Below are 26874 nucleotides of genomic sequence, written 5' to 3' on the forward strand. Positions count from 1 at the left end.
ATCTGCCATCTTTATCTGGTCTGACCTACATGTGACTCCAGACCCACAGCCAAGTGGTTGGCTCTTAGCTGCCCTGTGAAATGGCCTCACAAGCCGTGCTGTTCAAGAGCAGTTGGGGATAGGCAACAGATGTTGCAGTGATGTTCACATCCCATGAAAGATTACATTTCTACGTTTTTACCATTTAGAAAATACTGTGCTTCATTTACTTAAGTGGGTGCCTTCCCATTTGCTTACATTAAAATCCATTTACCACAGTTCATTCGCTTAACTTCATAAAGCAATATAGATATGTACAATTTATCTACACTACTTTTAAATCTACCTATTTTTCTGTCATTGGAAATCTCCAGATACACGTTCTCAATTTTATTACCTGCGCTCCCAGCTGTATTATTTCACGGGAAATCCTCTGATTTTATAAATACAGAAAGCGTGTTTCATAGCCTTTTAGCTTATCAATCTGGTATTTTCCTTTAGGTTGTCATCCTTCAGTAAGAATAATGATGAGCATTTGAATCCTCACCTTCCAGCTTCTCCAGATAATGAAAACCAGCTCAACTATTCTAGCTCAGGGTGCTGTGTTTCTGAGATGGCACAAAGTGAAGAAACTCAGGATATACTTCTAGAGGGAGAGCCCAAAGCAAAGGTAAGTGAATGGTAATTAAATAGGCCAGAAAAATGTAATCTGTGTGTTGCATATCATTTGAACTGTGTAGCTACTTGCATTTTTGTTCTGTATGTGAGTTTGAGACTCGTGAAATAAGTCTGTTTCAGTTTCCTTTTAATATGTATTAATTTTCTGGTAACATGGATTTGATTCCCGGCTTGGGTCACTGTCTGTGTGGGTTCCCTCCGGGTGCTCCAGTTTCCTCCCACAGTTCAAAGATGTGTGGGTTAGGTTGATTGGCTGTGCTAAAATTGTCCCTTAGTGTCCTGAGATTGGTGGATTAGGGGGTAAAATATGTAGGGATATGGGGGTAGGGCCTGGTTGGGATTGTGGTTGGTGCATATTCGATGGGCCAAATGGACTCTTTGCACTGGAGGGTTTCTGTTTCTATGGGCTGCAGTGACAGCTGTTATCCTCATTCTCTCTAATACACTGTGCTGCTGCTGTTCATCTCCAATCAATTGTAAGTAGCAAAATCTTCAAGAGATGCTCCAGGTTATTTAAAAAAAACAAAAAAATCTTAGTTGCACCCAAAATGGATTGTGTTCACAAGGCCATTAGACACCAGGCGTGTGGAATTAACTCCTAGAATAGGAAGGTTGCTATGCAACACAGTGGGGAGCCGTAATATTTAACTGGCTGCCTGGGGTAACAGCCCTTTTCAACATAACTGGACAGCGGAATGCAGCAGGATAGAATCCGGGGTAACTCCTGTTGGAAGGAGCAAAGAATCAATCAACTCAGAAACTGGCGTGACAGCCGAAAGCTCAGAGAATTTATTTTAGCAATGCTAAAGTGGCTACAATGTCCCAGCACTCCACTAAACTATAGGTATGAAAACCATCCCTTTTGTTTCGCCTGAGTGTAGAACATAATTAGCATTTCCCTACGCCCTGCCCTGAAAATTGCTAAAAATCCTATTATTACTTGTGCTGACTACTCACCCAACACTAGTGATTTACCCTGTACACAAGCAATATACACCCAGGTATTCTGGTCCTGCACACTCTTTAGAATGGTACCCTTTATTTTTATATTGTCTCTCCATGTCTTTCCTACCGAAATGAATCATTTCATGTTTCTCCACGTTGAACTTCATCTGCCACCTGTCTGCCCATTCCACCAATTTGTCCTTTTGAAGTTTTACATTATTCTCATAATTCACAATACTTCCAAGTTTCATCTTATCCACAGATTTTGAAATTGTGCCTTGTATACCAAGGTCGAGGTCAGTGATCAGTGTGCCACTGCACACTGGCGTGTCCTGAGAACTGTCCACGTGTACTGTCAAAATTTTGTACAAAGATACAAAATTTTCTGTATTTTGAGACTGGCATGGTTCCCCTGGAGAGGGAGTTGTGTGTCTAGGTTCTGGGTCAGGGAGTCTGAACTGAGTCCAGATGGAATGTGGGACTGAACGATTAAATATAAGATTGCAGGTGTGTCCGCGTGAGGCACTGGCATTTAAAGAGTGAGAATATATCAAGCATTGCTGTGCAAAAAAGTGAGATCCCAGCCAGGAGAGCAGGATTGCAAAGTGTCAGACTATACTGAGGAATTTCAAAAGCAGATTTCGGCAGGGAGAATGGGGCAGGAAGGAGTGAGACTCCAGCGATGAGTGCAGCGCTGCAGGCAGGGGGACTCCAGCGAGGAGGTTGTGTGTGTGTGTGTGTGTGTGTGTGTGTGTGGATGGGTGGGTGGGGTGGCTGCAGGGGGTCATCGTTTGGCATAAATGCAGGCTGCTAAGAGCAAGGTTTCAGGCAAGAAAGTGTTGCTGTAAATAGAGGTACTTCAGCAAACAAGCGGGGTAGCAAGTGTGAGAATTCAGTGCGTTTAACAGACTATTGAGTGAGATATTGACATGGAGGACGTGCCATGTAAAAAAAAAAAGTGACATTAAATGAGTGGTCCCATGCTTCAAATGTTGAGGCTTTAGTAAGTAGGGGTGCATGTAGACTGGAGTAATACACTAAGTATATTTCACATTCAAGTAAATCAGACTGTGAACACTAACATCAGGAAGTCTCCCCCATTGAATTAATACCACTGACACCAGCTAATTGTTGCCTTTGTGACCAAATATTTCCACAGTAGGAAATGTAATAAAGTCAATGCTGAAATCCAAGGATGAATACTAATCATCATGTTCATCAAACTGAACCAAGCATTGAGACAACAACAAATTTGGCAATGATCTTCTATTCACATATATCCAAATTGATATCTTTCTCCCCAATCAGTTGTATGAAAATCAATAAAAGATACTCCAAGTTATAAAAAAAATCAAAAAAAATCTTAGTTGCTCTCAAAATGGGTTGTGTTCACAAGGCCATAATACACCAGGCCAAGCTTGTGGAATTAATTGCGAGAATAGCAAGGTTGCTGTGCAACATGACTAGTCTTTTCACTCATCCCATCATCACAGGGAGTCATAATATTTAACTGGCTGCCAGGGTAACAGCCTTTTTCAACGTTACTGGACAGCGGAATGCAGCAGGACAGAATCCGGGATAACTCCTGTTCAGGAGGAACAGAGAATCAATCAACTCTGAAACTGATGTGACAGCCGAAAGCTCAGAATTTATTTTAGCAATCCTAAAGTGGCTACAATATACCAGCACTCCACTAAACCTTTAGGGATGAAAACCATCCCTTTTGTTTCACCTGAGTGTGTAAGATCATAATCACGTTTCCCTACGCTCTGCCCTGAAAAACGCTGACTACTCATCCAACACTAGTGATTTACCCAAATTCACTGTTCCAAGATTTTGCATAGACCCCAGTAAGGAGAGCGGAGATGTAAAGAGCCAAATTTTTAACAAGGAGAGCAGGCAATTTGTAAACTGGGAGAGCAGGATATGAAGAGTGAGGAAAGAGCAGCAGTAAAGGGTGAGATTAAAGAAATGAGAATGGGGTTGCAATTGAAATGCAAGGGGTCTGTACAGTAGCTTTCAGTGAGGACACCGGGGCTGGAGAGCGGCTGCGAGTCTTCAGCAAGGAGGCTGAGGTGCAAGTGCACCACTTCAGCAGGGTGAAGCATATGTAAATAGTGGGATTTTAGCAAAGAGAACGATGCTTTAAATGAAGCAGAGTAGTTGTGTTGTGGAATTGTTTGTCACATTGAAGTGTGCTGTGTTACTGAAAAGAGTGGGAGCCACTGCTCTAGGTCATTAATATGTCAGGAAGAACAAGGGTCCCAACTACAAACCGTCCTCCAGCCTGAAAACACTCACTGCACTGTTTCAAAGAACAAAGAAAATTACAGCACAGAAACAGGCCCGTTAGCCCCCCAAGCCTGCACCGACCGTGCTGCCTGACTGAACTAAAACTCCCTATCCCTCCAGGGACCATTTCAGGTCGACCCTCAATCTTCTTCATTCCAGTGAGAACAAACCAAGTTTCTCCAACCCCTCTTCATACCTATACCATACCCTCCATACCAGGCAGCATCCTGGTAACTCTTTTCTGTACCCTTTCCAAAGCTTCCACATCCTTTTAGTAGTGTGGTGACCAGAATTGAACCCTATATTCCAAGTGCAGCCTAACTAAGGTTCTATAAAGCTGCAACATGACTTGCCAATTTTTAACTCAGTGCCCCAGTCGATGAAGGCAAACATGCCATATGCCTTCTTGACTACCTTCTCCACCTGCTTTGCCACTTTCAGTGACCGGTGTACCTGTACACCCAGATCCTTTTGCCTATCAATACTCTTTAAGGGTTTTGCCATTTACCATATATTTCCTACTTGTATTAGACCTTCCATAATGCATTACCTCACATATTTGTCCGGATTAAACTCCATCTGCCATTTCTCCGCCCAAGTCTCCAACTGATCTATATCTTCTGATGGTCCTCATCACTACCTGCAAATCCACCGACCTTTGTGTCATCCGCAAACTTACTAATCAAACCAGTTACGCTTTCCTCTAAATCATTTATATACATTACAAACAGCAAAGGCCCCAGCACCGATCCCTGATGAACACCGCTTGTCACAGCTCTCCATTCAGAAACGCACCCTACCACTCCTACACTTTGTCTTTGACCGAGCCAGTTTTGTATCCACTTGCCAGCTCACCTCTGATCCCTGTTTCCTGTCACTCAGCAAGTTGTGTCCATGTTGCTGCTGTCACTTTTATTCAAGGGCCTAGAACTTTGCTAATAAGTCTGTTGTGTGGCACTGTATCAAATGCGTTTTGGAAGTCCATGTACGTCACATCCACAGCATTTCCCTCATCGACAGTGTCTTGTTGCCTCTTCAAAAAAAACTATTTTCCCTTAAAAAAAATCTATGTCAGCATTCCTCAATTAAGCTGCATTTGTCCACGTGGCTGTTAATTTTGACCAGAATTATTGTTTTTAGAAGTTTTCCTACCAGGAGATTAAACTAGTTGGCCTGTAGTTGATAGTTACATCATTTTTACCCCATAGTTATACCATTTTTCAACAACGGTGTAACATTTACAATTCTTCAGTCCTGTGGCACCACCTAAATCTAAGGACTATTGGGAAATTGTGGTCAGTGCCTCTGCAATTTCCACTCTCACTTTCCTCCGTATCCTTGGATGATTCTCATGTAGTCCTTGTGTCTCATCAATTTTAAACACAGATAGCCTATTCAATATCTTCTCCATCAGTTTAAACCTTTCTAGTGTCCGAATTACTTAATCTTTCACCATGGCCTAGGTAGCATCTTCTTTGGTAAAGATAGATGGAAAGTATTCCTTTAATACCTCAGCTATGACCTCTGCCTCTGTGCATAAATTCCCTTTTTGGTCCCTAATAGCTGAAAGTAGTGTACTTGCCATCAAGCCAACCTTAGATGAGTCACATGGATTTGAAAGGTTAAATCTTCACAGATGTTGCCAGACCTGCTGAGTTTATCCAGCATTTTCTATATATTTTATTTAAGCCAAAAAGACGTACTGTCTACCACACAAATGAGTAATGAGGTAAATGGATTTTAGTGCTGGTGTGATGCCCGGACGTGTAGGTTGTATCTCAATGGCTAGTGGATCATATCTAATGGCATGTCCTTTCAGCTGGCTGCAACAGGCAGAGATCATACTTGACTATAATAAAACATAGTGTCCAACATTAAATGTGATTCCACAATTGGACAGCATTCAAAGAATATGCTAACAGTCGATTTAAGATTCAGTCGTACTTGCGATGTGGCTCAGTTCCACTTGCTAGAAGCTAACAAGGCCCTGTCCTCTGCAAACAGATTATCTTCGGGCATTAAACAAAGCATGGGGACGCAGTGGTTACCTGGTGTATCAGAGTTAACTTGACTTGTTCTTTGGCGCATTCTCCATGGCAATGCCTCGATCAGTCAGACTCCCCTTCCCACTAATCTGCATCCTTTTGGTTACTTTGAAATTTAGAATTCTTGTATCAGTTCTGATGAGAACAAGACAAAAAGTTTTGACAGCATGTTTCTTTTTCAGCAGTACTCAAGTTCTGCACTGAAGTGACTATTTGTGAAAATAGTTCTTCAACATAAATAATACAAATTGAGGAATTTTTTTTTTGCAGCAAGTGATAATTATTGGGAGGGTATTGGTGACGCATTCCAAAAGAGAAAAAGTGATGGAAAATCTCAGCAGGTCTGGCACATCTGTAGGGAGAGAAAGGAGCTGACATTGAGTCCAGGTGACCCTTTGTCAAAGCTTATTACCAACATTGTATCCATCTGCCAGCCCCTTGCCCACTCACTTAGATTATCTATGTCCCTTGCAGATTTCTGGCATCCTCTGCATACTTTGCTCTTCCACCCATCTTAGTATCATCTGCAAATTCTGACACACAACACTTTGTCTCCAACTCCAAATCATCTATATAAATCATAAACAATTGTGGTCCCAACACTGATCCCTGTGGCACACCACTAGTCACTGATCACCAACCAGAAAAACACCCATTTACCCCTACTCTTTGCTTGCTGTTAACTGATCCTGTAACCGTGCTAATATGTTACCCATAACACTGTGAACCTTTATTTTATGTAGGAGTCTTTGGTGCAGCATCTTGCCAGATGTCTTCTGGAAATTCAGATACACCACATCCACAGGTTCCCTATTATCCATATGTATTGGGATACAGTGGAAAGTATTGTTTCTTGTGTGCTATACAACAAAGCATACCGTTCATAGAGTATGTAAGGGAGAAGGAGAGGGTGCAGAATATAATGTTACAGTCACAGATAGGGACGTAGAGAAAGCTCAGCTTAATATAAGGTAGGTTCATTCAAAAGTCTGACAGCAGCAGGGAAGAAGCTGTTCTTGAACTGGTGGGAACGTGTTTTCAGACTTTTGTATCTTTTTCCTGACAGAAGAAAGTGCTAGAGAGAACGTCTGGGGTTAGTGGGGTGCCTGATTATGCTGGCTGCTTTTCGGAGGCAGTAGGAAGTGTAAATGGAGTCAGTGGGTGGGAGGCTGGTTTGTGTGATCTCTGTATTTTTCTGTAGGTTAACTGCAAGTCTTCATTAACTACTTGATCTGTTTACACATGCACAGAGTATGTGTTAGGAGCTATCTATATACAGCTGCTCAACATAGTGACCCTATCTGGATCTGGATCATGTGCCTCCTTGAATCACTGTGTGGGTGGTAATATACTCAGCAGCACATTAACTCTACATGTGCCAGACCTGTATACAATAATGACCTGGAACCCATTGCTCATGAAGGTGGTGGAAGCAGAAACGATGATTTCAAAGGGAATTTGGAGAGGCACTTGAAGGAAATAAACTTGGGCCATGGGAGTAGAGCAGTGAGTGAGACTGGGTGGATTGCTCCATAGGGCCCTGGCTGAATGGCGGCCTCTTGCGCTGTAAATAACTCCATGACTGTGTTAAATCCCTTTTGGAATCCTGTAATAAAGAAACAATGTCCCTCCCAGCCTTTGGAGTACAATTTTATTTTTGGAATCCAAAAATGCTAGCCTGTCCAAAAATTCAGGAATTTTTTTGTTAAGGATGATCAGGAAGTCATACTTCATTATTTTGTGGCATTAATTTTATAGGTGTGACAGATTTAAAATGTACTAAAATTAAATAGCTTGACTGCAGTTTCAAAATTTTGCTTAATAAATTAATCCTGTGAACATAACATTGAGGATTATGGTGGAACAGAAAATGCATAGCTTTTTATTGTAACAAGAACTGTTGTTTATTACAGGTTGTTCTGCCGTGGAATAGTCGTACGTTCCCTCTGAGCGGTGAAGAGATAAAATGCTTAACTCACCCGGACGTGGCTGCAACTGATAAAGGTGGCCCTTGGCCATTTACAAGGTGGCACTCAGCACTCGGTGGGAACAGCCCAGCAGCTCATAACCAGTCACCCTCTCGCTCTGAAACTTCAGAGAGAGTGCCATCTACTGGAGAGAGAACTGCTAAAGAAACAGAATATAAATACTCACTCCGGGGACACAATAGTGCAAAGAAGTAGTGCAGATGAACCTGAAGTTTATTTAGCAAACAGAGAAAATTATTGGATGGTCATAAGGTAACTTTTTTTTCTATTAGGTTTCTTGTGAATGAAACTACCTACCTTCTCAGCAATGTTCAGCAAACATTTTTGTGTTGTTTTGCTAATTTCCCCCATTCCCATCTGACGGCGAGGCCTCTCCCCCATCTCTTTCTCTACCCCTCTACCCCCCCACCCCCCACTTCTGATGGCACGACCCCCAACAGTGCTTCACCCATGTGGTTATAATTCATCCATCATCTGAGATAGTGTTCTAGATTTACTTTCTAATGGGGACCATTTCAGCTGTGCAGGATCCTGTTTTCAACTAACATCGATATTGGACTTACTACTGATTAGCACTTAGCCCAGGTTTGGTTCATTTTCCACTTTAATTTAGGGAGTGGAACTAATTGCTGTTCTGCAATGGAGGATTACAGGTCAGGTGTTGAACCTGGATGCTGCCAGAGTGTAGTCCTCAAGCCCATATTTACCTCCTGTAAATGTTTTGCAGATGCAATATTTATACATCTCAAAGTTTTCAATAACATCACTGAATTTCAGATGCAAGGTGATGAAAAGTCACAGATGTTTGCTCTGTTTTTCTCTTTCCACAGTTGCCGCCTGACCTGCCAAGTATTTCCAGCACTTTGTTTTCATTTAAGATAATGAGGTTGATCTGATTCTGTTGAGGTTTCTTCTGCAGTCATCCTACAGATTTCCAGGCAGCAGATTCCAGTCAAGTTGGAAACAAATATTCTATATCAAGGCAGCCACAGCCTGGCAATTCCAAACCCCAGCAAGATGCGGCATAGTAGCATAGTGGTTAGCACAGCTGCTTCACAGTGCCAGGGACCTGGGTTCAATTCCCAGCTCAGGTTACGTCTCTGTGGAGTCTGCATGTTCTCCCTGTGTCTGCGTGGGTTTCCTCCGTGTACTCCAGTTTCCTCCCACAGTTCAAAGAAGTGCTGGTTAAATGCATTGGCCATGCTAAATTCTCCATCAGTATACCTGAACAGGGGCTGGACTGTTGGTGACTAGGGGATTTCTGTAGTAACTTCATGGCAGTGTTAATGTAAGCCTACTTGTAACACTAATTAATAAACTGTAAATTATTTCCAACTCTGATATCTCCTGACTGCCTTTGGTTGTAAATCTGGGAGACCTTAGAGGCATAGAGAGAACTCTCCCTGGGTTGTGTTGAAAAACTGAACTGCAGTCTGTCATTGGGGCTGAGAGATGCTTGGGGTAGATTTCTCTGTCGAAAGTACTTTAACATGTCTGATGGTTGTGAAAAGCACTATATAGATGTGCAAGCATGACCCCAATCTTGTAGTCTCCTACCATTTTAATTTTCAGCCCTGCTCTGACCACTGTCATCAACCCCTGCCCTATCGTCACCCCCCAGCCCCTGGATATGGGGGTAGGGCTTGGATGAGAGTGTGTTGGGTGCAGGCTTGATGGGCCGAAGGGCCTCTTTCTGCACTGTAGGGTTCTATGATTCTATGTCTCTGCGTTCATTGTTGATTGTCCCCTAATAAAATCAGCTCTGTAGCAGCTACTGAAATGCAATGCCAAGGACACTAGCAGCCTTGCAACACCATATCTATATAACTATTCTTCCTATGTGAGCCAAGACAATGAATAAAGGTGGGCTAGTCTAAAATGCATCAAAGCTGAGCTTGATTCTGACCTCATCAGCACATCCTCCCCACACACGTGCAAATATTGTCTGAACAGAGGCTATTTATTTACTTTCTTAGCCCAGGACTTTTGAAGTCATCATTTGAGTTTTCCATTTGAGAATGTTTTGAACTAACCTGTGCAAATAGGAAAAAAAATCAAAGAAGAAAGTTTCTGAATAACATGTTTACTTATTTTCAATTTTGATCATATTGCTAATTTTGTGTATTTTCTATCTTCTTACAGCCAAGCAGTAAATTGATGCCGTTATCTTCAAGAAATCACCCTATGGTAGTGAAAGACACCTGCAATCTTGTAAGCTTTTAGGCTGATTTTTATCAAAAAGAAATCATTCAAACATAACTCAGCAAAAGTTTGAAGGTCACACAAAATGCTGCAGTGTTGAGTGTCTTTATTAAGAGAAATGAGTGTGGATTATTATTAACAGGTCAGAACCTGAAGTAGTCACATAGCCTAAGTGAGAACAGCAGTAAACTTTTCTTAATCTACTGGACATTCTGCATCCTAAAACCATTTGACCAGCAGCTGGATCTGAGGTCGTAATAGTTGGATCAAGAGAAAATTTGCGTTTAGGAATTGTTTCACGACTGTTTTGGTTTTGTTTTCACACCCTGTTGCCTTCTGTTCACTTTTTAAAGAAGTAAAGTTATTTTAGTTACTAGAAAACTCTCATTGTTCTTTCTTGTACACAAAGGGTAAGGTGTGGGTAACTGCTGCAAATGTGGAGGAGAAACAGGAAATGTAAGTATTCAACACATGGCGCAGCACCTTTAAAGAGAAAGCAGATTAATGTTTGAGGGTAAACTGGGTCCCCGGGTGAAACCTTCAGAGCTGTATTTCCAGCATTTTCTATGTTCAAGTCAGAAATGGCTTTAATAGGTATTTGTTACTACTGACTTACGCACCCACCTTGGTTGCATATCCTTAAGCCTATTGATTTCTAATAACCTGGTGTCACTAATAATTTCACATGTGAAGTAAATCTAAATATGATTTTAACCCTGGGTTAGCTCGAAGGCAGTATTGAGGTGGGGTCAGACAAAATAACATTCCACTTTTGCTGTTTAAAAACTTTATTAATGATCTCAAAGCTATGTAAAAATGTCAATCTTTATACTTCTGGGTTTCAACTGGCTTTTTAAATGCCATTTTCATAATACAGGTCCTATTTTCCACAAATGAGCTGTGAAAGTCCAAGTTAAATCAACAATTTTGTACTAAGTTTTCAAAAATGTGTTATTTTAGTTGCATGATATGTACTTGTTTCAGCCTTTAATCTGTATTTCAGGCGAGTGTCAAATATAGCTTAAATGAGGCTGCTGCAGTTGTCATTGAGTATGACAGCAGGAGCCCATTCAGCCCACGGCAGCTCTCTAGAGAAATACATTCCCCCTACTTTATCCCTGCAAGATGATGTCCCTGAAATACCCATTCAATTCTTTTTGGATGCATTGATTCTCTGCTTCAAACACCTTTTCAAGCAGAGTTCCCAGTCATTATAAATTAAAGTTTTCCTCACAATCAGTCTTGGTTCCATTTCACTCTGGCTAGATCACCTCCCATCTTATTGAAATGAGCCATCTTTCAATTTATAAGTTTTACATTTGCCCAAATGTTCCCAGAGACACTTGGACCTCCTTCATAGTTTGATCAAGAATATCCTATCAAGGAAGCTGTCCCTCTCCCTGGCCTTTTTCCTTAATGTTACCCCAATCTAATTGCTAGTTGAATTCCTCCAATACCACCACAGTTGGATTCTTTGTATATTCCCTCGATTTGAAGGCCTATAGAATACTTCTAATAGCCTGGTCATATCTTTCAACTCTAACCAAATGGATTGTCTTTTCCCCCTCAAGGACATCCGCTCTCATTAGTACTGACACCACATATTTTTCCAATCCCTATCTTTTCTGAAATTTTGTATTTGTAAATATTACTAGGCCAATCTTCATTTTAAGCCATGGTTCCGTTATTGCCACAACATCATATTCTCACCACCGTTATACAATCATACTGTGTATCTTTGAATTCTTTGTCATTTATCTTAGTCTGCTCCTCTAATTCCTCATTAACCACACTAGTACAATGTGTCATTTTGCAATAGGTGCTTCCTGCTCCAGAATAAGCCTCAAGCATGTGGCAGTAGATATTCAGGGTCCCTCACTCCACAAAATCTAAAATAGAATTTCAAAACCTGCCTTCGACGTTGTTGGTACCAACATGAGCACAACATTCTTCACCCTCAATATGCAGAAATTAGAAATACTTTGCAAAGTTGGCTCACTCTTAAATGAGTGTTTTTCTGTAAAGAACTGTGTCCCAGTACACTCATTATGGCATTAAACTTTACATCAGGGAGATCTTGTAAACTTTACACACTCACCCAAGGCTGGAATCAAATCCTCCTGGTGCTGAGGCAGCTGTGCTAACTACTGCACACCAGAGGGGCAGATGGCAATCTCACACTTTAAATGATAACATTTTGGGGCTGAAGAAAGGTCAATTTTGTTTCACTCTCCACTGGTATTGCCAAACCGGAGTATTTCCAGAATCCAGCTCTTGTATCTATTCATGTACTTCACACAAATATTTCAATGTTGGAATGCTTTGCAGAGGTATCTTTATTCAAACCAAAAAGGGTATTAAGAGAGTGTTTCAACCACAAAGCTAATCAGAGTATGCTTGTAATTTCATAGTTCAGTACAAAACGTTTTAAGTCCTTATCCACACCAACAGGAGAGGTATGCTGTTGTCACTTCACCTGTCCAGGCAGCGTTTCTGAATGGCTTCCACACAAGCATTTCGGAGCAGGTTTATCACAGATCTGGGGTCATCACTCTTCATGACTGCGCTGCCAGATACAATCATGTTTGCTCCAGCCTGAAAGAATTTGCGGTTTAATATTAAACAGCCATTTCTTGTGAAACACTTCTGTTCCTGTTAAATCTATCTTCTGTTCTACACGTGTGCGCACAAACACATCTGCACGCACAGATGCGCAACCAAACACGTGCCACGCAAACAAACTGCGCGCGCGTGCACACACAAAGACACGCGCGCACAAGCACACGCACGCGCAAACACCAGAGGCCTGGTTTGTTCTCAAACACCTGTGAGAAGGTAGATAGTTGCTTTTAATCTCTTGCCACCCAACACACTAACCTGGCATGCTCTCCATGATCATGACAATTTTCACACCTCAATATAAGGTTACATTGGAAAAATGTTTGGAAAAGACTTTAGGGCCATTTTACTGCTTGACTTTAGATACGAGTTCTTCCAGGTCAATTCTACATCATGGAAGAAACAGAGGAGGGGGAGCTGATCTCAGCCAGGGCAGTGGTTCAGACACTACAAATGTCCTGGGTGTTTCTAGGCCAGGGAGAAAATTCACTCTGCTCCCAATTATCATCTGGTGATTCACAGCATTCAAACCAGTATGCAGTTTCTTCCTGCTGCTATCCAGAAGGTTAGCATCTTCAGCAGAGAATAAACCAATTTGGATTCCTACATCTCAGCCTATGTTCTAGACACAGATAATGTCACAGAAAGCCAATGGAATTAAACCACACTACAGTGGGCTTGCAGGAAAAAAAAGTGGTGGGTGAGAAGAAGAAATTTAATCCTGTTGGAAGCAATTAAAAAACACAGATTCTGTGCTGGATTTTACTCCTGTTATAAATACCTCAGCACATTTGTGAATAGTGTCCGGTCCTACACCTCCATCAACTTCAATATCCAGAGAAGGAAATTGTGTTCTCAACCATTGGACCTGAAGGAAAAGACAAACAAATTGCTTTCTGTTCCAGAGCTCTCATCCACAAATTGATAGAAATATTCCAGCAAACTTGTCCCACAGCTAAATGGAAACAGACTTGTAACAAATGCAGCAAGAAAGAACCATCTGCAATTGAATAATTTGAACAGGACTGTGCTGCTGCACCTGAAACAAATCAAAGCTAACCTGTCCTCGTAGGAACTATTATTACTTTGCATTTGAAACCAATTCCTTCACTGACATAACTAAAATATGAACAGTTTATGAGATCGAATACCTTTGGCATCATATCACCCATGAATTTCTGACCTCCAAAGCCAGGTTCCACAGTCATCACCAGGGCCATGTCAATCTGATTTGCCCATGGAGCCAATTCTTCAACACTTGTACCTGGTTTAATTGCCAGTCCCACCTTAAGAGGAAAAATACAACAGAGCATTAAAACTATGATCAGCACATAACATTGATCTCTGCACTTCACATCAGGATTTGAAACCTCATTCACCTCTGAATGCTTCCATGTAGCAGTGAAGAAAAGGAAATCTTGTTTTATCAGAATGTACTGCCTAGTTCTGCAAGACCTTTGTTGGAAGCTGAAAAAGATACTACCCACTGTAATCCTCCATTGGGTGTAATGTGAGATTTGGAAAGTTCCAAAATTAAAACTGTCCAAAATTCCTTTTACTTTTGGGTTCTAACAAATGAGTTCTTCTGTTTTGCTCTTATGTACAAAATTAATACAGGTCTGAGCAAATGAAGGGCATTCTCCTTTAAGGCATCCAGTGCCAGGTCAGATGCAGAACAAAGCTTAGTACTAAACCAGGGGCAGTTTTGTGAGCTCAAGTTCACTATAAAATTGGCTGAGATCAGTTAAAACAGCAACTTCAAATAGAATCCTCACAACTAGACAACAATTCCATTCCATCACTCCATGACCTACAGCCAAACATCTAATCTATAATTACGTAGAATGTATAGAGTGATTTATAAAATCTAGCTTCTCCTTAAATGCATCCACTATACAAAGAACAAAAATCAGCCCGGGAAACAGGCCCTTCGGCCCAACGAGCCCGCGCCGCCATCTCAACACCACCAGTTCCCTCTCTACCCACGACCCCTGTCTAATGTTTTATGGCCATCCAGATTGAGGGAAACTGATTTAGGGACAATTTATTCCTGCCAATCAGCCTAACAGCACATCTTTGGGGTGTGGGAGGAAACCAGAGCACCCGGAGAAAACCCACGCAAGCACGGGGAGAATGCGCAAACTCCCACAGACACCGGCCCAAATCCATGTGTCTGCACAGCAATCAGCGATAGTCACTGAGCTGTCGTCTTGCCCAGTATCTTGTCCAGTTTAGGCACACACTAACGACATGAAGCACTAGGCCAATCTCGAACAACCAAGAGCAGCCCCAGTACGACCCATCGCGTGTATGCCCCTCGTTGGACACGAGGTGGACCAACTTAAAACCTGTGAATGAAAAGAGAAAAAACATTATCATACTATACCCATTTACATTACCAGGGATGCCCCAATGCTAATGACCCTTATTTAAAAGGATCTCCTATATCCACCCATCTCCAACTCAGTCATGTGCCTAAGTTACTCTTAAAGGACTCTAGCGTGTTTGCCTCCAACACCTTACTTGGCAGAGCATTCCATATCCCCACTACCCTCTGTGTGAAAAACCTCCCTCTAATATCTGTGTTATACCTCTCCCCCCTCACCTTAAGTCCATGGCCCCTTGTCCTATGTGTATCTATCATAGGAAATAGCTTACCTCTGTTTACCTATACCCTTCATAATCTTATATACCTCTATTAGATCCCCCCTCAGTCGGTGTCTTTCAAGGGAAAAGAGCCCCAATTTCTTCAATCTTTCCTCATACCCCAGTCCTTCCGTACCAGGCAACATCCTGGTAAACCTCCTCTGCACTCTCTCCAGAGTCTCCACGTCCTTCTGGTAGTAAGGTGACCAGAACTGGACGCAGTACTCCAAATGTGGCCTAACCAACGTACTGTACAACTGCAACATTAGACTCCAGCTCTTATATTCTATACCCCTTCCTATAAAGGCTAACGTACCATAGGCTTTCTTCACCACACTCTCCACTTGCACTGCCACCTTCAAAGACTTGTGCACTTGCACCCCCAGGTCTCGCTGTGATTCTATACTCCTTACGGGCTTACCCTTTATCATATAACTTCCTCCTACATTATTCCGGCCAAAATGCATCACCTCACATTTATCTGGATTAAACTCCATTTGCCACATCAACTCCATTCATTCATACACACTATGTGAATAAAGAAGCTTTTTCTGATTTCCCAATTTGATTTCTTGGTAATTAGTTTATATTATTCCTAGATTTGCTCTTCTCCACAAACAAGAAACAGTGTGTACAGTCTGTCACATGTTGAGTGTATTGGACAGTATTGTTTTAAACTGATGTTCACTGTGAGAGATAATACTGAGTTATGTCAAGTTGCAGCAATGGATATGAGCATGGATCACTAGATCTGCCCATAACAAGGAAGAATCAAATGCCATTAGACAGGAGTCACATTGGTCAGACGGCAACTATGTCAGAAACATTTACGGCAAAGAAGGAGACGCACGTGATATCAAGGTACCACCTCACTGGTGAGCACTGTGCTTCCACCAATCCCATCTTCTAATATAAGATGACATCAAAAAAGAACATGGCAGCACGGTAGCACTGTTGCTTCACAGCTCCAGGGACCTGGGTTCAATTCCTGACTCGAGTCACTATTGGTGTGGCGTTTGCACATTCTTCTCATGTCTGTGTGGGTTTCCTCCCACAGTCCAAAGATGTGCGGGTAAGGTTGATAGGCCATGCTAAAAAAATTGCCCCTTAATGTCCTGAGATACTTAGGTTAGAGGGATTAGCAGGTAAAATATGTGGGGGTAGGGCCTGGGTGGGATTGTGCAGACTTGATGGGCCAAATGGCCTTTTTCTGCACTGTAGGGTTCTATGATTCTATAACACTAGATACACAGCACAGTCCAAACTCAAAAGTTGATGAGATTACACAACAGAAATAATAATTGTGCAATAACTACAGAGTTCACAATATCGGAAAAAAATATTAGAGGTTGGAAGATGATCTCTGCACAGCTTAGGCAGATGCTTTCTCAAAGTGGAGGTGTGAGAGCAATAGGCAAAGCTGTGGGGCTGTCAAACATTTTGCAAGTTAGAATGGTACAGCAACATCCAAACATGCTCAGCCTTCATCTTAAAAGATCTGTTGAAATAAGCAATTGTAATGAATAGTTTGGTATGAGGGTAAAATGAGAACACACAGAAGATTGGCCTTAAAATCAAAGACCTGCTTCATGTTTGGACACTGCTGGGAAATGGCAGGAGAGTATAAGCAAGGCAAGAGGCAATGCAGAAGTCAATATATTGAGATTTATCAAATGTTTTCTCACCCAGAGGCTCCTATTACATTAATTCTAATCTTTAGTCAATTTGATTCACTACACATGCTATCAAGAAATGGCTGAAGGCACCAGATATGGCAATGAATAACAACATTCCAGCAATAGTACTGGAGACTTGTGCTGCAGAATTAGGTGCATTCTTGGCCAAGCTGTTGCAGTACAGCTACAACACTGGCATCTATCTGACAATGAGCAAAACTGCCCAGGTATGTGCTGTCCCCAGAAAAATAGGACAAATCCAACCCAACCAATTACCGCCCCACTAATTTATTCTCAATCATCAGCAAAGTGATGGAAGGGGTCATGACTGTGCTAGGAAGTGGCACTCTCTCGAAAACAGCCTGTTCTCTGCATCATTCACAACTCCTCAAATACTGAAGTGGTCTGTGTCCATATGGACCTAGCCAGCAAAGTTCATATCCCGTGAAATAAAAAACTCACTAATAGCATACCCACGCTATACTAATACCCACCAGTACTGTAAAGATATTCCTCTAATGGATTGTACCCACCTATCTTGCACTCCAGTGTTACACAATTCTGTAAATAGCCTCTCCATACACAACCCAAGTTTGGCAGCATCCATGAGTGAATGTTTTCAGAAAACAGTGAATTTTGAATAATGACCATTCCCACTTATTAAAGTCTTAAGGACAGCACTGATGCTTTTCATACTTAAGAAAACAGACTATTCCTTTACGCTACCTTCATACTGTTTTCTCGAATGTCTTTGATGAGTGGCCCTGGGCAATTTGTTGCTTCAAGGTGAAATGTATACTGATTACCACCAGCCACAGCCATTGGTTTCACCCACTGCTCTGGCTTCGAGACCATCATATGCATATCTGTAGAAAAAACAATGCAGAATGGAACACTCAAAACTTCTTTTCGACCAATTGCTTCAAAAGGTTATATTTATTAAGTTCAGTCCAATGACAAACCTCGGTGTGGCAAATAAAGATGAAATCAGCATACTAAATGGTAAGACACCCCCACCTTACAACATCCCATTCCATCTCATCAGATGATGGTTTGCACTTTGGTGTTAAACTCTGTTACACGTCATCTGGTGTGACTTAGGAGGCCCACTTGGAGGCGTGGGGAGTAATTTTCCCCGCCAGTGAATTCAATAGTAGGCCTGGGTGGGTGGGGGCAGCAGCAAACCCAACTGAGGTGAATTTCCAGCAGGATCTTCTGCCATGGCAGCTCAGGAAAGGAACCCACATTCTCCACAATACCAGTGGAAAAATACATCAGGAACAACATGGTGTGCAGAACTCAGGACTTGCCCGGGGCTGCCTCCAGAGTTCAGTGTGGAATAGTGATCTCTGGTATTGTAGTGGCCCAGTGACCCTGGACCATCACAGCATCAACTGCACTTCCCTCATCCACACACTTGATCATATTTTCAAAATATTATCAAATTTGTGGTGCATGACTTCCCTCTGACAAAGCCAGGCTGACTATCCCTAATTAACCCATGCATTTCCACGTGGAGATTAATTCTCTCCTTCAGAATTTTCTCCAATAGTTTCCCTGCCATTGATGTGAGACTCACCGGTCTGTATTTTGCTGGTTTATCTCTGCCACGCTGCTTGAAAAATGGAACCACATTAGCCAACCTCACATCCTGTGACACATCCCCCACAGACAAAGAGGAATTAAAAATTTGTGTCAGAGTCCTCAGAATTTCTCTCGTCTCCCTCAGCAGCCTGGGATGCAATTCATCCTGGCTAGGAGATTTGTCAATTTTAAGTCTGTGAGAGCCTCCAATACCTCTTCATTTTCTATGTCAACCTGTGCTAGTTCCTCACAGTCTCTTTTCAGGTGAATCGGCAAACCTCAATGCCACTGAGAAGGTCCCTCTTTCTCCATCAGGGGGTCCCCTTTCTTCAACAGTACTCAGAGGGTGGTGAGTGAGAGGAATTGGCTGCCGTTCGTGGTGGTGGAGGCGAACTCGTTGGGGTCTTTTAAGGGACTTCTGGATGAGTACATGGGATTTAATGGGATTGAGGGTTATAGATAGGCCAAGTAGGCAGGGATATTATCAGCGCAACTTGTGGGCGGAAGGGCCTGTTTGTGCTGTAGTGTTCTATGTAACAGTAGCTCAGTGATGTTGGATGCCTTTTACATATGTTACTCAGATACGACGGAAGGATACAAGCAATCAAGACCACCCCCCCCACCCCCACCATGAATACAGCACTGAACTCGATGTATAAGTAATGAGGTCAAGACTGGAAGATATGGCATGATTTTCCATTGGCCTCTGCACTGGGAAACACTCCCCAGCCCCACCATGGGACTTGGTCCTGGATGGAGGAATTCCACCCACAGTCTCTGCTGTATTGGTTGTAAATGAAGACACTGGGCTGAAGGAGGGCAGGAGTTGCTAGCCTATTTTCTCTGGACCCTTGTTGTTTTCCCTCAGTTCTTCCAATGCCTTAGTCAGCCCAACTCCCAATTGCTAGTATCAATATCCACCACCTTCATATCTCACTCGCAGGTGCAGTTAGGTGCATCCAGCAGGTGGTGAGCCAATGGCCAGTTGACTGTACAGATAAACTTTAGGAACATGGTCATTATGCATCCGATAAACATGGTTGGCCACCACAGACTGTTGGCTTAATAATGGGATGTGCTGAAGGAATTAACACACAACACAGACCATCTCTCTCCAAGCAGTGCTGAGGATGGCTGAGAGAGAGGTGAAAATGTTCAGACTTTTCTGCTGCCTAGCACAAGCAGTCCAGGTCTCTCTACTTCAACACAGTGCAACAAGGACAAAGGCTTGGAGCTCTCCATTAAGTTGCTGTTGTTCCACACACACTTTGCAACAGCCCCATTTTTAACAAGAAAAACCGACCACTCGGCTCCAGATTCAGCATCGGCCCAAGATGGAAGGCAGCTCAATGATGACCAAAGACTGGTCACAAAGAGATTTACAGCTGGTTCCAAATGTCAGAGAGAGAGAAAGAGCGATGGGGGAGGATCACTGAGTCCAGATATGGCACCAATGACAGGATGGAAACGCTAAACCATTCTGAACTACACCTGCTTCTCTCAATATAACACTTGATAAATGGAAATACCTTACATTTAATTGTCAGAATGTTTCCAGCACAACTCTATTTGCATCTCACTGGATGACAGTACTTATCTCAGCTGCTCTCACTGGGCGCCAGTGAGAATGACTGAGATAAATCCTGTCCCCCAGCAAAGTTATTGGCTTTGTGTCTAACTGAGCAGTACCCTTTCATTTCTCCCCAAAACAGAGTCCGACAAAGACCCTACAACTGGAAACTCCGCAACTGACTCCAAATAATAAAAATGGTTCAGTCCTGGGGTTGTATTAACAGTTGCTGATAATGCTTCTCTTCCCCACTCCTACAATACACTGAGGGACTGTCCACTTTGTTTCACGCCACTATTCCAAAAACACAGCCATCACAGATAGAGGGACAGCTGCTGAAAGCCTTACCAAAGAAAGGTTCTTGCCCAAGTTCCTTACGAAGACATTCTACCACAGGATGACCAAAGGTGATATTTGGCACAAAATGTCTGGAGAAGAGAGAACAGATGTTCTTAAAAACCAGCTTTGCATGAAGATATTTCACAGAATGGCATTTTGCAGCACAATGTGAGGCAGGGGGGATGGTGGGGGAAGAGAGCCTGGGTCCTTGGCACTGAGGCAACAGTGCTAACCATTGTACTGCCCCAGTCCAACATATCAGATCTTTCTCTGTAAATTATTTCACTTTAAATAGACATCCAATTGCATTTTGAAAGTTCCATTGGAATTCGCTTCCATCACTGTTCTTTCAGGTAGTGTCAAAATATTTCTCATTCCCACTGGAGTTTTACATCACTTTAAATCTACGACTCTTTTTGTTAACAACTCATTTGTCAGAGGAAATCGTTTCTCCCTCAGCTCTCTCAATGCTGCTGATCAGTTTTCATGCCTTTATTCGGTCTCCCTTTAAACTTTTGCTCCAAGAACAACCCCACCTTCTCCAGTCCTTCCACATCCACAAAGTCCCCCAGCCCTTCAACTGTTCTCATGAATCTCCAGGCCACACTCTCCAAGACCTGACATTCCTCAAGTGGTAACTGTACAACATTGAGACCGAACAAGCAAGGCTTTCATTAATATATATTCAACATTCTATTTACAAAGCTAGTATTCCATATCCTTTTCAACCACCTCATCCACTTTTCTTGCCGCCTTCAAGGATTTTAAGGTCCAAAGGATGTACAGGTGAGGTGGATTGGCCGTGGTAATTGTGCGGAGTTACAGGGCCAGGTAAGATGCTCTTTTTTGGAGAGTTGGTGCAAATTCAATGGGCTGAATGGGATGACTCGGGATATTGAGGCCCTGGTCAAGAAGAAGGAGGCAAATGACATGCATGGACAACAGGAATCAAGTGGATTCCTTCAAGAGTATAGAGGGTGTAAGAGTAGAGTTAAGAGAGAAATCAGGAGTGCAAAAATGATCTGTCATCCTTTGGTAGATAAGGCAAAGGAGAATCCAAAGAGCTGCTACAAACACAGAGTGGAAAAGAGTAACTAGGGAGAGTAGGGCCTCTTAAGGATCAACAAGGCCATCTATGTGCAGATCCACAAGAGGTGGGCGACATCTAAATGAATATTTTTCATCAGTATTTACTGTTGAGAAAGGCATGGATGTTAGGGAACTTGGGGAAATAAACAGTGATGTGTTGGGGAGTGTACATATCACAGAGAATGAGGTGCTGGAAGTCTTAGAGTGCATCAAGGTAAATAAATCCCTGGGACCTAATAAAGTATATCCCAGGATGTTGTGGGAGGCTAGGGAGGAAACTGCAGGTCCCTTAGCAGAGATATATGAATCATCAGCAGCTACAGGTGAGGTACCTGAAGATTGGAGGGTGGCAAATGTTGTGCCTTTGTTTAAGGCCTGCAGGGAAAAGCCTGGAAACTATCCAAAGGCTTGTTTCCATGTTGTAAACCTCCATGACTATCATATCCTGTATTTATTAGATACACTCAGAGCAATTTTTCAGCCTTGCCACCCTGGTGAACCTAACATCTGTTGTGGATAAGTTGTTAGAGGGCATTCCGAGAGACAGGATCTACAGGCATTTAGAGAGGCAAGGACTGATTAGGGATAGTCAGCGTGGCTTTGTGAGTGGAAAATCACGTCACACAAATTTGAGTTTTTTGAAGGGGTAACTAAAATAGTAGATGAGGGCAGTGCAGTTGATGTTGTCTACATGGACTTTAGCAAGGCCTTTGACAAGATACCGCAGGGTAGGTCGTTGCATAAAGTTAAATCTCACAGGATCCAGGGTGAGGTAGGAAATTGATACAAAATTGGCTTGATGACAGGAGACAGGTGGTTGTAGAGGGTTGTTTTTCAAACTGGAGGACTGCGACCAGCAGTGTGCTTCAGGGATCGGTGCTGGGTCCATTGTCATTTATATTAATGATTTGGATGAGAATTTAGGAGGCATGGCTGGTAAGTTTTCAGATGACACCAAGATTGGTAGCATAGTGAACAGTGAAGGTTACCTAAGATTGCAACGGGATCTTGATCAATTGGGCCAGTGGGCTGATGAATGGCAGATAAAATTTAATTTAGGTAAATGCGAGGTGATGCATTTTGGTGGATTGAACCAGGGTAGGACTTACTCAGTTAATGGTACGGCATTGGAGAGAGTTATAGGACAAAGAGATCTAGGGGTACAGATTCATAGCTCCTTGTATGCTTGGTTTCATTGGTCAGAACATTGAGTACAGGAGTGGGGATGTTTTGTTGAAGTTTACAAGACATTGGTAAGGCCACACTTGGAAAACTGTGTACAATTCTGATCATCCTGTTACAGGAAAGATATTAAAATAGAAAGAGTACAGAAAACATTTATTACGATGATACCAGGACTTGATGGTTTGAGTTAAAAGGAGGCAAGATAGATTGGGACTTTTTCCCCTGGAGTGACTTGGGGATGAACTTGTAGAGGTCTATAAAATTGTAAGGGGCATAAAACAATTAGATAGTCAATACCTTTTCCCAAAGGTAGGGGAGTTTAAGAACTAGAGGGCATAGGTTTAAGGTGCGAGAGGGGAGAGATACAACAGTGTCCAGAGGGGCAATTTTTTCACTCACAGGTTGGTGAGTGTCTGGACCAAGCTGCCAGAGGTAGGTACAATTTTGTCTTTTAAAAAACATTTAGACAGTTACATGGGTAAAATGGGTATAGAGGGATATGGGTCAAATGCAGGCAATTGGGACTAGCTTAGTGGTAGAACAAAGGACAGCATGAACAAGTTGGGCTGAAGGGCCTGTTTCCATGCTATAAACCTCTATGACTCTATGCATGGCCTCTTTCTACACTGAAGGGATTTTATGGTTCTATTCTATGGTTTTGATTTACAAACCTTCACTTTTTAGGACCATCTGTTCCTCCAAACCCCAGATTAAGGCCATTTAAACTACACTGCTTCTCCATGTTGCTTCCCCAAAGTCCATTGATTCAGGTGGCTACCAATGACAGTCTGCCAATGTTCTCCCGAAGCTTGCTCTCATTATGCTATTTATGACATTGTCAAATTTCATAGCATCCGCGAAATTCATAATTCTATTCCCTATAACCCCATTCAGGTCATTGATATATAACAACGATTCTAATACCAAATCCTGGATAATCATAAGTCAGACTTCTCTCCATCAAAAAAGACCCTTCAACTGCCTCATATCCTATTGCTGATTACATACCCAAGTTACCAGTCCTTTTAAAGCCACAGGCTTCTATACAATAGTACAGTGCTAGTAGATACAGGTCTATCACTGTATAACACTGGGGTACAGTACTGGTGGGTACAGGTCTGTCATTGTATAACACTGGAGTACAGTATTGATGGGTATTGGTTTGTCACTGCATAACACTGGGGTACAGCACTGGTGGGTACTGGTTTGTCACTGTATAACACTGGGATACAGTACTGGTGGATACAGGTCTGTCACTGTATAACACTGGGTTACAGTACTGGCAGGTACAGGTCTGTCACTGCATAACACTGGAGTACAGCACTGGTGGGTACAGGTCTGTCACTGTATAACACTGGGGTACAGTGCTATTGGTTACAGGTGTGTCACTGTATAGCATTGGGGTACCATACTGGTGGGTACAGGTCTGTCCCTGTATAACACTGGGTTACAGTACTGGTGGGTACAGGTCTGTCCCTGTATAACACTGGGGTACAGGTCTGTCCCTGTATAACACGGGTACAGTACTGGTGGGTGCAGGTCTGTCCCTGTATAACACTGGGGTACAGGTCTGTCCCTGTATAACACGGGTACAGTACTGGTGGGTACAGGTCTGTCCCTGTATAACACGGGTACAGTACTGGTGGGTACAGGTCTGTCCCTGTATAACACTGGGGTACAGGTCTGTCCCTGTATAACACTGGGGTACAGGTCTGTCCCTGTATAACACGGGTACAGTACTGGTGGGTATAGTTTTATCACTGAGAATGATTTGTAATGACAAGGTGTGTGCATTGTCAAAGTAGCCAGTGTTGCAATGTTTTTGAATATTTGAATGCTATTATCAGTTTGACAAAGTTAATGCGTCACCAACTGTAATCTCACTACATTTACTAAGAGATATGTTGCAATCTATAGATAAAATCTATAGTTGGTTGTTTGCTTAGTGTTCAGTTAGTGAATAGTGAAAATCTGGAGGATTGTTTGCACTTCTGAATGTGTTTTAAAGACACTTGTTGAATATTTAGGAGGATCACTTGATTCCTAAATGCAGACTAGACATGATAGCAAATGGATCAGTTTAAAAACAATGTAAAATTCCCACAGCAAGGAACAGAGAACCATTGGGATGAATATAGCAGTGTGCAGAAAACTGGAGTAAAACTTTGATCACGGCAAAGAACAATCTGAAGAAATATCTATCTGCAAATGCAAACCATAAAGTTCAAAATCCTTTCATATCTAGAATGACTTGAAGGCAGTCAGAGAGGTTAACGGGACTGAATCAGATTAGGAGTATCAAATAATGAATGTACTGAATAAACAACTGTTCCAACTACTCACCAGAGCAACATGCTCATTCTAACTGCTGAAAAGAGTAAAAACAATGATATCAAAAGAAAGAAGAAAGAGTGGAAAGGCACAATTCCCTCAGGATTAGGGTATTTCAACCTGAATACATTATAGCTCCTTAAACCTAATAATCACCCTAAGGCACTTCACAGTAGCAAATAAAACTTGACACCAAGTGTCATTATGGAGACATTGGGTCAGATGACCAATACATTTAATCAGAAACAAGTTTTAACAAGATTCCAAAAGGAGGAGTGAGGTTTAGAGGGAGTTACAGATTTTATGCCTTAGCAGTTGAAGACACCGTCGCCAATGTTGCAGCGACTGTGAATGTACAAGAGGGAGGAGCACAGAAACAGGTCGCAGAGATAGGGTCATGGAGAGATCTGAAAATAAAATAAAACTGGTGAACTGGGAGAGCAAGTCAGTCAGCTGACTTTAGTCAGGGGTCAAAGTTGAACAGAACTTGGTGCAAGCTTGAATAAGAGCAGTAGAGTTTGGATGAACTTAGAACTGATGAATGCAGAATGAAAAGCTGGCTGAGAGGTAATTAATGCTTGATTCAGTGTTTCAGCAGATAAGCTGATAGGTGCTGCAGTCAGGCAATGAAGCAGGTGCTACTAGTGATTACACTGACATGCTCTGACAAAGGGTCATCTAGACTCAAAATATTGGCTCTACTCTCTCTTCAGAAATGTTGTCAGACCTGTTGTGATTTTCCAGCACTTTTTTCTGTTTTTGTTCCAGATTCCAACATCTGCAACATTTTGCATTCATCTACTGATATGTGGTTGGAAGCTCACATAGCGGTTAAATTCAAAATTGTGAGCAGTCTGGTTCCAGCCTCAGACAATTGTCAGGGAGAGAAAGATAGAGTCAGTGGCTAGGGAGCAGAGCTTGTGGCAGGGAATTAAAAGAATGGTTTCATGCTTCCCAGTGCTCAATACTGGACAAACAGGTCTGGCAATTTAGAGAGTAAAAAGTCTGACAACACCAGGTTTAAGTTCATCTGATTTACTTGATAGTAAACTCACTAGCTTTTGAGGTTTCCCTCTTCTTCAGGTGAATGGAGAGTTCTGGCCTCAGTTTAGAGGGTGTGGAAGACTTGATAAAGGCTAGGTGTCAGTGTACATGTGAAAACTGATGAGTTTTCAGAGGAGCAACATGTGGAAGTAGGAAGGAGCCAAGGGAGAGTCCTTGGGGGACTCTAGAAGTTGAGGGGGACCTGAGTTACACAGAGTTAACATTCACACACACAAAGCAATTAAGAAAGCCTTTATTAGAAAGAATATAACGGTGAAGAAGTCACCACAATTCTCTAAAGATGAATGCAAAATAGTGCGGATGCTGGAATCTGAAACCAAAACAGGAAATGCTGGAAAATGTCTCTCCACAGAGGCTGTCAGACCGGCTGAGGTTTTCCAGCATTTTCTGTTTGTGTTGACAGCCGCAGTCCTCGCCCTAATGCGGAAGCTTCTTCACCACTTAATGACCGCAGGCAGGCAGGGCCCAGCTTACCCGTCCATCACATCCAGGTGCAAGTAGTCGGCCCCGCAGTCCAGCATCCGCCTGCACTCGGCGCCGAGCTGGGCCAGGTCGCTGTTGAGAATCGAAGGGCCGATCTTGCAGCTCTGCGCCATCTTGCTTGAACGGCCAGCTTGCCTGGTGACAGCGCCAGGGATTCT

At 42.5% G+C, this 26874-nt stretch overlaps 2 protein-coding genes across 7 annotated transcripts in view; one reads left to right on the plus strand and one right to left on the minus strand.

Annotated features, from left to right (window-relative positions):
* The window catches only part of kansl1l (KAT8 regulatory NSL complex subunit 1-like), a 74501-nt gene extending 64020 nt beyond the window's left edge, over positions 1 to 10481 (plus strand). For 3 of the 6 annotated variants that reach the window (XM_080198499.1, XM_080198501.1, XM_080198500.1), the window contains exons 14-16: positions 481 to 649; positions 7853 to 8179; positions 10070 to 10480. In XM_080198499.1, coding sequence (XP_080054625.1) covers positions 481 to 649; positions 7853 to 8122 — 439 coding nt within the window. In that variant the 3' untranslated portion in view covers positions 8123 to 8179; positions 10070 to 10480. Of the gene's footprint in view, positions 1 to 480; positions 650 to 6682; positions 8180 to 10069 lie in introns of those variants that run through there. The other 3 variants (XM_080198503.1, XM_080198502.1, XM_080198504.1) reach the window with 3 other exon arrangements.
* A 2049-nt stretch (positions 10482 to 12530) lies between these two features.
* Positions 12531 to 26874, minus strand: rpe (ribulose-5-phosphate-3-epimerase). The gene is made up of 6 exons (XM_080198505.1): positions 26708 to 26874; positions 20573 to 20652; positions 17797 to 17936; positions 13900 to 14034; positions 13530 to 13616; positions 12531 to 12724 (listed from the first exon to the last, which is right to left on the minus strand). The coding sequence occupies exons 1-6, from the start codon at positions 26827 to 26829 to the stop codon at positions 12602 to 12604; spliced, it is 687 nt and encodes a 228-aa protein (XP_080054631.1). The 5' UTR covers positions 26830 to 26874; the 3' UTR covers positions 12531 to 12601.

This window comes from Carcharhinus amblyrhynchos, chromosome 11 (assembly GCF_965287045.1).
Source record: "Carcharhinus amblyrhynchos chromosome 11, sCarAmb.v2.hapA, whole genome shotgun sequence".
NCBI classification, from domain to species: Eukaryota; Metazoa; Chordata; class Chondrichthyes; order Carcharhiniformes; family Carcharhinidae; genus Carcharhinus; species Carcharhinus amblyrhynchos.

Bases quoted from the DNA above. Each gene is read 5' to 3' on its own strand.
- rpe (XM_080198505.1), bottom strand. From the start codon at position 26,829: ATGGCGCAGAGCTGCAAGATCGGCCCTTCGATTCTCAACAGCGACCTG. The intron at 17,937-20,572 runs GTAAGGCTTTCA...TTTTTTCTACAG, and splicing joins TGGGCAAGAACCTTTCTTTG to ATATGCATATGATGGTCTCG. The intron at 14,035-17,796 runs GTAGCGTAAAGG...TTTCCTCTTAAG, and splicing joins TTCGAGAAAACAGTATGAAG to GTGGGACTGGCAATTAAACC.